The 12,927-nt window shown below is 50.0% G+C and overlaps 1 protein-coding gene across 10 annotated transcripts in view; it reads left to right on the top strand.

Moving 5' to 3' along the window:
• CTNND1 (catenin delta 1) overlaps positions 1-12,927 on the top strand; it is a 59,968-nt gene that overhangs the window by 42,880 nt on the left and 4,161 nt on the right. For all 10 annotated transcript variants that reach the window (XM_043516414.1, XM_043516412.1, XM_043516415.1 and 7 more), the window contains 9 exons: positions 396-859; positions 944-1,127; positions 1,541-1,658; positions 2,350-2,503; positions 3,138-3,206; positions 4,933-5,060; positions 11,517-11,667; positions 12,094-12,286; positions 12,438-12,552. In XM_043516414.1, coding sequence (XP_043372349.1) covers positions 396-859; positions 944-1,127; positions 1,541-1,658; positions 2,350-2,503; positions 3,138-3,206; positions 4,933-5,060; positions 11,517-11,667; positions 12,094-12,286; positions 12,438-12,552 — 1,576 coding nt within the window. The remainder of the gene's footprint in view (positions 1-395; positions 860-943; positions 1,128-1,540; positions 1,659-2,349; positions 2,504-3,137; positions 3,207-4,932; positions 5,061-11,516; positions 11,668-12,093; positions 12,287-12,437; positions 12,553-12,927) is intronic.

Below are 12,927 nucleotides of genomic sequence, written 5' to 3'. Positions count from 1 at the left end.
GCTTAGGTTGAAGGGCTGAGGGGAAGAGGGTGTAGACCTGGCTGGCCACAGTCCAGCTCCAAGCGGACAGAAACCCACATCGGGGCCCCCTTCACCACTGACAATTGCGGAGACTATTCATTGTAGAAGCCGAGAACCATAAAGACAGAATTGCCCTTCTGTAGGGGGAAGGAGCTCTGTAGTCCTGGGGGCCTGTATGAGGGGATGCTGATACTACCTGTGCAGAGGCATATGGTTTCTAGTGTTCTCAGAGTCCCAGTCTCACAATGGAACTTCTGTTAGCCTCTCTGGTTCTGCTGTTTCCCAGCACTAGGGGCTGGAGACTGAGGTCCACTCCCCTTCATAGAGCTCAAGTTCTGTTTCCCTTTCTAACTCCATTCCTCTCTCCTCTGCAGGAGTTATGAGGATATGCTGGTGGATGAGGTGGTCCCTGATCAGTACTACTGGGCCCCATTGGCCCAGCATGAGCAGGGCAGCCTGGCAAGCCTGGACAGCCTGCGGAAGGGAGGGCCCCTGCCAGCCAATTGGCGCCAGCCAGAGCTGCCTGAGGTGATTGCCATGCTGAACTTCCGTCTGGACGCAGTTAAATCCAACGCGGCAGCTTACCTGCAGCACCTGTGCTACCGCAATGACAAGGTGAAGACGGAGGTGCGAAAGCTGAAGGGCATCCCAGTGCTGGTGGGGCTGCTGGACCACCCCAAGAAGGAGGTACACTATGGGGCTTGTGGGGCCCTCAAGAATATATCCTTTGGCCGAGACCAGGACAACAAGATTGCCATCAAGAACTGTGATGGTGTCCCTGCCCTGGTGCGGCTGCTGCGCAAGGCCCGTGACATGGACCTCACTGAGGTCATCACAGGTAATGGGTGGCCTGGGAGTGGTTGCTGGGGAGGGTGACACGTGTAGTGCCTTGGTCTCACTGGCTGCATGTGCTCTGTCTCAGGGACGTTGTGGAATCTCTCCTCTCATGACTCTATAAAGATGGCCATTGTGGACCACGCGCTGCATGCCCTCACTGACGAGGTCATCATCCCACGCTCCGGCTGGGAAAGAGAGCCCAACGAGGACTCCAAGCCACGCCACATAGAGTGGGAGTCGGTGCTCACCAACACCGCTGGCTGCCTTAGGTATATGCTGGAGAGGTGATGGGAAGGTGGCATCTGAGCCTGTGGAACCTCAGGCTGAGCTTGTGCTGTAACTGGAATTCCCCTCCCACCTTCGGGAGGCTGGTAGCTTTTTCTTCACCATAGCTCTTTGGGGAAGGGGAGATTTCTAGACTTGGTATCTGGATGACTAGAGGCAGAACTGCATGGCAGTGGTAGTGCTTGTGATGGGAAGGTATTAATTTCCTCTCCAATGCATGATCAGTCCCTGGTGTGCCTTTTTATGGCTTGCCTAGCTCTGTCCTTTTCTAGGTCAGGGAGAGACTTGGGACGTTCAGCTTGGTGGGGAGCAGGAACATGAGCAATCTAGTTCTTCAGATGCTCTGAGGTGCTGCCACTACGGCTGTCTCATCCTCCAGTGCTCTCTTCCCCTCTAGAAATGTGAGCTCTGAGCGGAGCGAGGCTCGTCGGAAACTGCGTGAGTGCGATGGGTTGGTGGATGCCTTGATATACATTGTCCAGTCGGAGATTGGCCAGAAAGACTGCAACAGCAAGGTAATGGAGCAATACTTTTCCATCCCCAGTAGATGGGAGTATGTTGCGGGAGCCAAACAAGCGACTGTTCTGGCATCTGGGTCTGCTTTTGTTTCTGACAGTGCCTGTAGGAAGAGATGTCGTACTGACTGTCTTCAGTCACTGCCTTTTCTTTCTGTGACTCTCCTTCCTCCTTTTCAGCATCAGTTCCTTTCTAGGGCCAGGAGGGGAGGAGAGATTCTGGACCCACCTGATGTTTTAAAGGTGGGGACGGGACGGGACTGAGTTGTTTTTTTTTTTTTTTCAGAATGGTTTGGTTTGCAGCCTGGGCTGATCTTTCTGTGCTTGGAAGTAGAGGCTGCTCTGAATTAATGGTATCCAAACATTGGTCCATGGGTTGATCACCAGCAGGTGACAGTCCTTGGTGCCCACAGAGCAAAGCACGATCTGAGGATCGAGCACTGGGCTGGGGGATCTGAGGCTGGGAAGGAGAGGTAATGATGGAATTATCTTCTTAAGGAGTAGCCAGAAGCATGGAAGTGCTGGAGAGCTACTGCCCTAAGCCAAGTAACAGTTGCCCCTTCCTCCCTGTGACCTCTGAACCTTCACGCTATCTCCTATGGCTCTGAAGTATCAGGTGACCAGTAAGCCAGATGTGTTTCATTGTGAATGATACTCCCTCTCTTCTCTCCTCCCCCCCACCCCCCTTCAGCTGGTGGAGAATTGTGTCTGCCTGCTGAGGAACCTATCGTATCAAGTCCACCGTGAGATCCCGCATGCCGAGCGCTACCAGGAGACGCCCCTTAACCCCACCAACAATGCTGGGCCCCACGCTGCCAGCTGCTTTGGTGCCAAGAAAGGCAAAGGTAATGCCTGTCTTAGTGGGGAGGAAAATGAGGCTTCTTACCATCATTCTCTAACAATCTCTAGCAAGAAGGCTAAATCACTGCTTTCCCCAAGCTTCTTGTAACAGCAGTGAGACTGCCCCTGCCTGCATCTCTAGCCCTTGGTGTTCAGGGCCTTGTGGTGGGTTGATGTGCTGTGTTGTCAGGGAAATGACAGAAGGATCTCCACTAACTTCAGGCCTTTCCCATCTCCTTTTTTCCCCTCTCCCTTCTCCTTGCTTTCCTGCCAAACCACCCTGTGATCCTGTTGGTACCTATCCTCTTCTGCTTCCCCTCTCCCCTGTCCTTCTCTCCGCTTCACCAATAGACGAGTGGTTCTCCAGAGGTGAGTACTCTTGTCTTTTTTCCTCTTGCATGTTAGTTTGGGTTCTCTCCTCTGCCCATTTCCCAGTGAGTGCATGTGGCGTTGATGTTCATAACACTGGCTAAGGAATGCTCACTGTAGGAGATGCCCACACTACCCCAGTAGCACCTGTAGATTTATTCTGATTCTCTCACTAATTGGAGCAAGTGTAATGAGGGATCTGGCTGGGAGGTGGTGGAATAAGCTATGCTAATACCTTGTACTCACTACTTTCTTTCATTCCTTTTGAAGGCAAAAAGCCTCTAGAAGAGCCTGGTGCTGATACAGTGGACTTTCCCAAAAGAACAAGCCCTGCAAAAGGTATACTCCCCAGTGCATTTGCTCTACCCTTCTCCCCCGCTCCTGGTGATATTATCTCAAACTCCATTAAATAGAAGCCAGTTAAAGACTGGTTTTAGGAGAGGTGGAGATACAGATAACTAAATTACACCAAAATAAATGCTGCCTAGTGTAATAAATCCATGACACATAGGAGTTTTGGGAAAAGCCACTCCTGCTTGGCTTATAAGGAGGAGGATGGTGCAGTGGTCAGGGCACTAGCCTAGGACTTGGGGTCAATTTCTTGCTTTGCCATATTGTGACCTTGGGAAAATAACTTAGCCTCAGTCCTCAATCTGTACAGGAATAACAACACTACCCTGCCTCCCAAGGGGTGTTGAGCATAAATACATTAAATATTATGAGGTCCTCAGATACTACAGTGATTCGGGGTGTGTGTGGGGGGGGAGAGCAGATAAGCACCATGGGTGACTGGAGCTACATGTGACCTAGGGTAAGGTAAGGGCAAGAACAGGTATACCGTGGTCATGGCAAGTGTATAGTAGCCACTGTTAACTTTAACTTTCCTGCAGTGCAGAACAAGTGCAGCAGTGCTATTGGCAAATGTCCTGGATTCTTTTGAAACCAGGAAGAGACTGTGTGCACATTATACCTTTTTGGTAAAACAAATCGTGAGTGTTAAACTCCAGGAGCTGCAGGCATTCAGAACTAGAACTGGTTGGGAAAGATACAGGGTTTGAAATTCAAAGAGCTCTCTTCAAACATCTGTGAATTTTTGGCATGTGTGCGTGTGCTCGCTCACTCGCGCTCTCTCTTTTTCTCTTTCCCCACTGGAAAATGAAGTGTGGAGAAGAAATAAACCTAAAAACTCAATTTTTGACAAAATAAGAAAATTCAGAAAACTCTTGCAGAAACTTTGGCTTTTAAAAAGGCCATTTTTAAAAATGAAAATTTCAAATTAAACTTCACCAGCCCTACTCCAAACAAAGGAACGGGTGCTCATGGGACTTTGCACCCTAATCAGTGTGTAGACTAGTCTTTTTCAGTAAAGCACTTCGCAGGACTGGAGACCAAACCTCTGCCTAATGTCACCTGAATGTCACTGCAACCCCAGCACTTCCAGCTGATCTAGTTTGAAGATCTGTTCTGTGCAGTTGTGGCTGTGAACACTGTTGAAGTGTTCCTGCTGTGCTTGTGTGTTGGCGGGAAAGGCTTCTGTAAACATTACAGTTGCTTGAACTAGTTCTGTAGGTGCCAAGAGTATCTACTGGTGATGAGTCTTGAGTCCTCCCTCTTCTCCCTGTATCAAGCTTTCGGACACAGCTGTGGTTGGCTGCTGTGACCATTACCTCACCTAAATCTGGCCTGGTGTAAGAGGAATGGCATAAAGGGGCATGCCGCATCAAATAGCTAAACCTTATCCTTTCTTAGTAACACCTTAGATTTTAAAAATTCTATCACCTGTCTGAGTGCTCTGCTGCTTCATTGACTGAAGTAACTGTCTGGGCTAATGCAGGAGTGCCAGCCACAGTGCTGTGCTATACAGGTTTCCAGTGCTATGGGGCAATGGTTTAAAAACTAAATTTTTTTGATCTAGTTCTTATATTTCTAATCACTTGGGAAGGGGAGAGGCAAAACATACACCTTGTGTCAATTGTCTAACCTACTGGATAGGCCATTGCTTACTCTGCTACTTAATGAACCTCTCGGATAAGCCCTACCTGTTACTCCTTGACTCACTTTCTAGGGTATGAGCTCCTCTTCCAACCAGAAGTAGTCCGGATATATATCTCCTTGCTGAAGGAGAGCAAGACACCTGCCATCCTAGAGGCCTCGGCAGGAGCCATCCAGAATCTGTGTGCTGGTCGCTGGACGGTGAGTCACTTCCAAGAAGAGACAGACTGGGAATCTGATCTTAAAAATGAGGAGAGAATGAAGCCTTGAAGCTGGGAGGGGCTAGGGCACATCAGAAAGGAGAAAGAAAAGGAGTACTTGTGGCACCTTAGAGACTAACAAATTTATTAGAGCATAAGCTTTCGTGAGCTACAGCTCACTTCATCGGATGCTCTAATAAATTTGTTAGTCTCTAAGGTGCCACAAGTACTCCTTTTCTTTTTGCGAATACAGACTAACACGGCTGCTACTCTGAAATCAGAAAGGAGGGATCACCCATCCAGTACTGGCATAGGGGATCCAGGCACCCAGAGGCAGATTAAGGTTTCCTGGGTTCCTGGGCCAGAACAAGTGGGCCCTCCTTTCTGCCCCTTACTGGGGCCAACCCAGGGTCCACCCCTGACTGCAGTCCCAAGAGGCTCTATCCTTGTGTCTTGGCCCTAGGGCTGCAGCGGTGAGAGAGCTCCTCCAGGGCTGCAAGGGATGTCTGGGTGCTGGGGCTTCCCCCTGCGCTTCTACCAGGGATGGTGTGGGGGTGTGTGTCGGGCGATCAGGCTTCCCCTGCTGCTCCAAGGCTTCTTCCTGGGACAGGGCATGGGTGGGCGGTGCAGGGGGTTGGGAGCACTGGGGCTTCCCTTGCCACCCCAAAGCTTCTGCCCAGGACGAGGCATGGGTGGAGGATGCAGGGGCTAGTCGGGTGGGGGGAGGGACGCTGGGGGCTACCTAGCGCTTCTGGGGATCAGGGGTGGGTGCTGCTGCTGGAGCTTCCCCTTCTGCAGCAGATTTCCGCTGCACGGGGTGGGGGATATGGTCTTCCTTGAGCCCCCCGGGCATTGGTGTAACTACTGATTTCCAGCATTACCATGACATCAAAGCTGCTGTAGGAGCCATGTCCCACTCTGAGACTCATTACTGGGACCAACCCAAAGTCAAAGACATCGGTAATCTCGTGGAGAGAGACTAACTCAAATTCTAGCACATACCCCTCCCTCCAGAGCCATGCATGGGCACTCCTTCAGCATAAATGCCAGCGTCTCCCCTTCTGCCCAACATCTTCAACCATCTGTGCCCTGGGCATCAACTCTGTATTAGTGTGCAATATAACTGGTTGCACAAGCTAGTGGTGGGTTGTCTCTGATGTTAAGCCTCATGCAGGAGTGCTGAGCAGTTCCTGCTGTAGGAGGAGAGAGGGAGAGGAGAAATGAGAGGGTGGTGATGTAGGGGAAAACCAATCGGTAGCTCTTATTTCTTCTTTGAGTATGTCCCTGTGGTTGCTCCGCTTCAGGTGTTGGTGCGTCCCTGCACTGGAAATCTGAGATTTAGGTAGCAATGCTCGTTTGGGGCGTGAGCAGCAGCTGTCTTGCGATGTCGTTGGCGCCTCTTGTAGCGCGCACGCAAACAGACCCCCTCCGTTCCTTCTCTATTGTCCTCTGCTGCAGATAGAGCTCAATGGCAGTGCTGCCTCTTCAAAAAAAATCTTTAGGAAAAAAAATCATTTACATCGTAGTTTTAGCTTAGTTTGATTAGACTTGACTTAGGCAGTTATTTGGGGGGAGGGGTGGAATTTACTTTTTCTTTCCCTTCAGTTTTAGTTTTAGATTAGCAGTAGAAATAGTTTGTTTAACCAATTTCTACATTTTTCTTCACCTTTCCCAACCCAGTTGCGGGGAAAAAGAATAGAACACACTATGCCTAGCTCACCTGGTTTTCAGAGATGTGACTCCTGCCCCAACGCAGTGCCCATCTCTCACAGCCATGCATCTTGTGTCCGATGCCCAGGGGAAACTCGTATTCCCCCAGAAATGTACTCACTGTACAAGTCTAAAAGCGAGGGCATGGCGAGACAAAGATCTCTGCATTAAAATGATTGATGGAAAAATCCCTGCAGCCATCTCGGGAGACACCAACAACTCAGTCACAGACCAGCAAAACTTCTGACAAAGGCAATACTCAGCCTTCCAAAACGTCAAGGAAGTGAGATTTGACCTCCCAAAACAGGACACTTAAAGAGGAGTTCCCTAGCAAGGTCTTGGCCCTCGGTGCCGAGCTCATCCAAAGAGAGCTGCTGTGAGACTCCGGCACCGTCCCCTCGCAGACCTTTGCCAAGTCCTGATGCACAGGCTCGGAATAGAGACACCAAGTCTCCTCCATAGCACTGACTATCCTGGTGTAGAAGCCGGTGCCGAAAGCATGATCCCATGCTGCTGCCACTGGCACTGACTCATTTGTAGGCACCGACAGATCGACCTTCAACAGCACGAACTACCTTCTCGAAATCCAACTGCGATACTAATGTGTCACTGGCCACAGCGGAACCAGTGCTATTTTTACACCAGAGGGACATAATAATCTCCTCAGCACCGCAATCGCTCCTATTTGACACAATGCAATCTCCAGGCCAGAGAATGGGACACAGCCCAACTCCCTAGTGGTGGAAGCTGTCAATCACTGCAGCAAGCAACCCCAGTTCCATTCCACACAGAACAAGGAACATAAAAGACTAGACCTCTTTGGTTGTAAAATATACTCCTCACCCCCACTCTAATTCAGGGGGGTGAACTATTCTGCCCTCTTGGCAAATTATGACTTCTCCAATTATGGTAAACTGCAGGAATTCTCAGAGGATCTTCCTGAAGACAAACATCCCCAGCTCAAGGCCATCATGACCGAGGGACAGATAATAGCCCACACGGCTCTACAGGCTTCAATATATGTGGCAGACGCAACCGCACAAACTGCCACAGCAGTGGTGATGCACAGAGCATCCTGGTTGCAGGCGTTGGGAATCCTGAGAGAACTACAGCTAAAGGTGAAGACCTTCCTTTTGACCGTGAAAAGCTCTTTTTATCTAAAACAGATGAGGTCTTGCATACAGTGAAGGACTCTCGGGCCACATTACATACCATAGGCATATACACCCTGCCTAACAAACGACGTCGTTTCACACCATATCAAAGAACAAGACGCATCTTTCCACCCCAAACAGCGGCATTTTGACCATAATAGGAATAAACATCCTCAAAGACGTAGAGCCCTGCAACATCAGGCCTAGTCTTCTCAACCATCCACAACCAAGCCTCAATTTCTGAAGTCTAGGTCAAGGGTCTGAATGACCTCCCCCAGACTATAGCACTATCAGTCACACCCACATTTTTGGCCACTGCTTATGCCCATTTTACCACACTTGGGCAGCTATAACAAAGGACCAGTGGATACTGGAGATCATAAGATCTGGTTATGCTATCCCCCTTCCTCTCCATACCACCCACTCTCTCCCCCTTTCCCCATCCCTCTTCAGAGACCCCCCTCTCACGAGCACCTCCTACAACAGGAAGTGGACCACCTCCTGTATCTGGGTACTGTGGAACAAATTCCAAATAAATACGAAGGGAAGGATTTCTACTCAAACTACTTCCTCACCAAAAAGAAAAGTGGTGGATGGAGACTCATCTTAGATCTCCGGAAGGTAAACAAATTTGTCCGCAACCACAGTTCAAAATGGTCACATTAGCCACAATCATACCAGCACTAAATGGGTGGGGGGGGTGGGGGGGGCGGGCGGGATGGTTTTCAGCCCTCAACCTTCAAGGTGCATATTTTCATATCGCCATACATCCGGTCCACAGACAATTCTTGAGGTTCACAGTAGGATCCAACCAATACTGAGTCCTACCCTTTGGCCTCTCCACTGCCCCTCAAGTTTGTTTTTGTTTTTGTTTTGTTTTTAAGAAACCACTCTGTAATAGCTGCACACTTACAACCCAGAGGGTGCTGATCTTCCTGTAATTGGACTACTGCCTATTGAAAGGTACGACCCGGGAGGAGGCGACACACGTACAAATAACGGTAGAGCTGTTCCATTAGCTAGGGTTTCAGATAAATTCAAAGAAATCAACTCTAACCCTGACACAACACCTGGAGTTCTTAGGCGCCTACCTCGACTCCGTACAAACCAAGGCAATGCTACCAAACCACAGGTTCATGACAATGAACGCACTCATTTCGACGATCCCCATGAGTCCACAAACATCTGTGAGTACTTGCCTTCAGCTCGTGGGACATATGGCGGGAACGACCTTCATTGTAAAGCACGGAAGATTCTACATGCGCTGTCTTCAGGGCTGGCTGAGTGCTGTGTATATGCCCAGCGCAAACAGCCTAAGCAAAAGAGTCACATTGCCTCCAAAGGCCCTCACATCTTTACACTGGTGGATGAAACCAGAAAACGTTTGTACGGGCATCCCCTTTCAACAGGACCCTCCATCGCTCACCATCATGACAGACGCGTCCCTGATAGGTTGGGGCGCTCATTAGGACCACCACATCATATAGAGCAAGTGGTTGGTGATGGAAACTCAACTTCACATCAACTTCCTGAGCTCAGAGCGGTACACAATGCATGCGATCACTTCCTGCCAATCATAGTATACAAATTGATTGATTTTTGTTCTGTAACTGACAACATCACATGCATATTCTGTATTTAATTGACAAGGATGCCTTTCTCATATCATGGAACACATTACTCCTGTATGCATTCCTGCTGATACCTTTAATCTCACGACTGATTCACAAGATATGGACCGACAGAGCGCGCACCATTCTGATTGTCCCCACCTGGCTCAGACAGACTTGGTTCCCTTACCTTTCGCACCTGGCAGTGTGTGCTCCACACACCCTTTCCTTATGGGCGGATCTTCTTTCACAGAACAAGGGCTGAACACTCCATCCCCATCCGGAGAAGTTCCACCTCAAAGCATGGCTCCTACATGGTTTCAAAATGGAGAACTAGACTGTTCAGAAAGTCTACTGTTTAGTAATCTGTTTCACTCTATCTACCACTAGAAATGTGCTATGGCTACATCAATAGCCTTCCTAAACAGTGTCCCTTTAATGGTGGGTGGGTGGGTGTATATGGGGGGGGGGGCAGGCACGCACCAAAGCCCCTACCATCCACAGGAGGGCAGTCTTCTACAGACACCTAAAGTGGAGCACCCACAGGGACACTACTCACCTTGTGCAGTAACTACGGTTCTTAAGATGGGTCCCTTTGTGGGTGCTAAACTACCCACCCTCCTCCCCCTCTCCTGCAGAGTTTTTACTATCTGACTCCATGATGGTGAAGGAACGGAGGGGCTTGGGTTGTGCGTGTGCTAAAAGAGGCACCAATGACACCATGAGACAGCTGCGGTGCGTGCACTCCCCAACCGAGCACTGCTACCTAAAATCTCCGATCTGTGGTGCAGGGACGCACAGACTTGGACCTAAAGTGGAGCATCCACAACTACTTCTGTGTCCCACAAAGGGGTGCTAAGTGTCTTGAGTCCCACAGCTGTGAGTCAGATGCCAAAGTCCAGCTAAACTAGTTGTCGTCTGTGCCTTTGAAGCTGTCTTGCATGTGCTGTGCAAGCTGTCTGAATAACATAGCTTATTATGGGGCCTAGCTTCTTGGGGAGCCTCTGCTTTTCCTTTTTCAGACTGTTTGACCCTGCATTAAATGCAACTTCTCTAGTCAACGGTTGAGTTGCCCATAACTGCATAGTGGATTGTATTTTTGGTTCAAACTCTCTGGGATGGGAACTGTCCCTTGCCACGTCTAGCACAATGGACTCCTGAGTTGGTTGAGGCCTCTACCCATGCTCCTGCAAATGTCAGGCAATAGTCTCTCCAGCAGTGTATCCTGTCACTGATGTGGTCAGGCCAGCTTTGTCAGATGAAGGTGTGAGAAGTGCCATAATGGACAACTCTTAATGACTGGTCCCATATGCAGTTTCTTCCTGACCCTGGGCAGTAAGTCCATGGCACATGCTCTGAAATATGACCACTTACCCATCTGTCCTTAATGGTACTTACAACACAGCTCTGGTTCCTGTGTCGTGGCTGAACACGTGGTTAATTTGTGCTATTTAAGTCCATCAAAGCAGAACCTGGTCTCTCCTGTGCTGTTTAATCTAAGGGACTCGTACTACTAGTTTCCAGACAAGGTTACCCAAGTCTCTCTACTGTGGTGATTCAGCCATTATTTCAGCACCTCATTCATTCCCTGAATGACAATAGTTTCCTAGCTCAAATACTCCCATGGACTGCCTGAGGTGCATAGACCTGCCAGAAACGGCTCACTAGCTGGGGTCAGGGAAAGCTTCCCACTTCTGTTCTGCAGTAGTATTGCATTGATTAGGCTGTTAGGGGGCATTGCCCACCTTGGTAGCATCTAGTGTTAACTGTTCAATACCAGACTGCTTGAGTGGGATGATTCCCGTAGTTGTCCTGGGGAGGACCCTCCTTGCTTCCACTGAACCACTCCCCCCCTCCCCCATTCATGTATGGGGCTGGGTGCTAGCCTTAGAGATGGAAGTGGGGGGGGAAGGCATAATGCTGTCAGTGAGGACCCTTCCTTCCCTTGTAACCCCATGGCACCCTGCTCTCGTCCTCCTGCAGTATGGCCGGTACATCCGTTCAGCGCTGCGCCAGGAGAAGGGGCTTTCTGCTGTCGCCGACCTCCTGACCCATGATAGTGAGCGGGTGGTGAAAGCAGCATCTGGAGCCTTGCGTAACCTGGCAGTGGATTCACGCAACAAAGAACTGATAGGTAAGAGCTGTGGAGGTGATGTCTGCTCTGTAGCTGCTCTCCCCCCTCTTACACTCCACTCAACCAAGAGGACATGTCTTGTCTCTGCATCAGCCAGAAGTTGTCATGGTTCTTGCTTGCTGCCTTTGCCACCTCAAGGGTACTGTGATGCCCCTCGTTCCTCTGGGAACTGCTGACTTCTGTTCCATTCCTCTGACCCCAATCATGTCTAACATGGGTGCTGTGCTATCTTCCAGAATGCCTCCAGTAGGCTTTGTGGAGGGAGGAGGAAAGGCATCAGAACCAAGCATGGCCGAACACTTCTGTCCATCCATGATGATCCTCCTCTTCCCTCCTGCGTGGCTTCCCCCAATTCATCTGGCTGCTTAGCGTTCCTCATGCCTTCTGATCCAGTTGTCACTGACCTAATTCTCCCACCTGCTCCAGGTAAACATGCCATCCCCAACCTAGTGAAGAATCTGCCAGGCGGGCAGCAGACCCCAGCCAAGAACCTGTCTGAAGACACGGTGGTGTCGATCCTGAACACTATCAATGAGGTCATTGTGGACAACCTGGAGGCCGCAAAAAAATTGCGTGAGACTCAGGGCATTGAGAAGCTGGTGCTGATCAACAAATCTGGGTAGGTGTGTCCCAGGGGAAGGGTATGCTGGAATCTTGCCTGAGACTTCCTGTTCCCTTTTCCCCCACCCTCCGTCTTTCCATGCATGACTCGGAGGGGACTGGATATTACCCTGTGCTGCATCTTCACATTCATGTCTTGCTCTTTCCAGGAACAGATCAGAGAGGGAAGTCCGAGCTGCTGCCCTAGTCTTGCAGACAATCTGGGGGTATAAGGAACTGCGGAAGCCACTGGAGAAGGAAGGATGGAAGAAATCTGACTTCCAGGTACCTGAGGTGACTGGGAGGTTGTTGGTGAGGGGTCATTGGCTTTCAGAGGAGAGACAAGGTTTGTATTTGGGGAGGGGAACTCCACTGGACCTTCTAGCATGTTTCTAATAATGCTTCATGTTTAGACTCCTTCCCTGTTGCTGATGAGCAGTGGCCAGCCTTCTGACACAAGCTGGCCAGTAGCCCTGCTGCCTCATGGTGGGCTAAAATCCCAGCTGTGTTTATATGAAATCCTGGGGAGGAAGGCCATCCTGTGGAGAAGGTGCTGGCCTGGGACTCTGGACATCTGGGTTCAGTTCCCAGCTCCCCCTGTGTGACCTTGGGCAAATCATGTGGGGCCAGATACTCAGAAGCCAGCAGCTCCCATTCTCA

This window comes from Dermochelys coriacea, chromosome 6, assembly GCF_009764565.3.
Source record: "Dermochelys coriacea isolate rDerCor1 chromosome 6, rDerCor1.pri.v4, whole genome shotgun sequence".
NCBI classification, from domain to species: Eukaryota; Metazoa; Chordata; order Testudines; family Dermochelyidae; genus Dermochelys; species Dermochelys coriacea.
The sequence above is the reverse complement of the archived record's forward strand: the minus strand, read 5'-3'. Positions and strand labels throughout refer to the sequence as shown.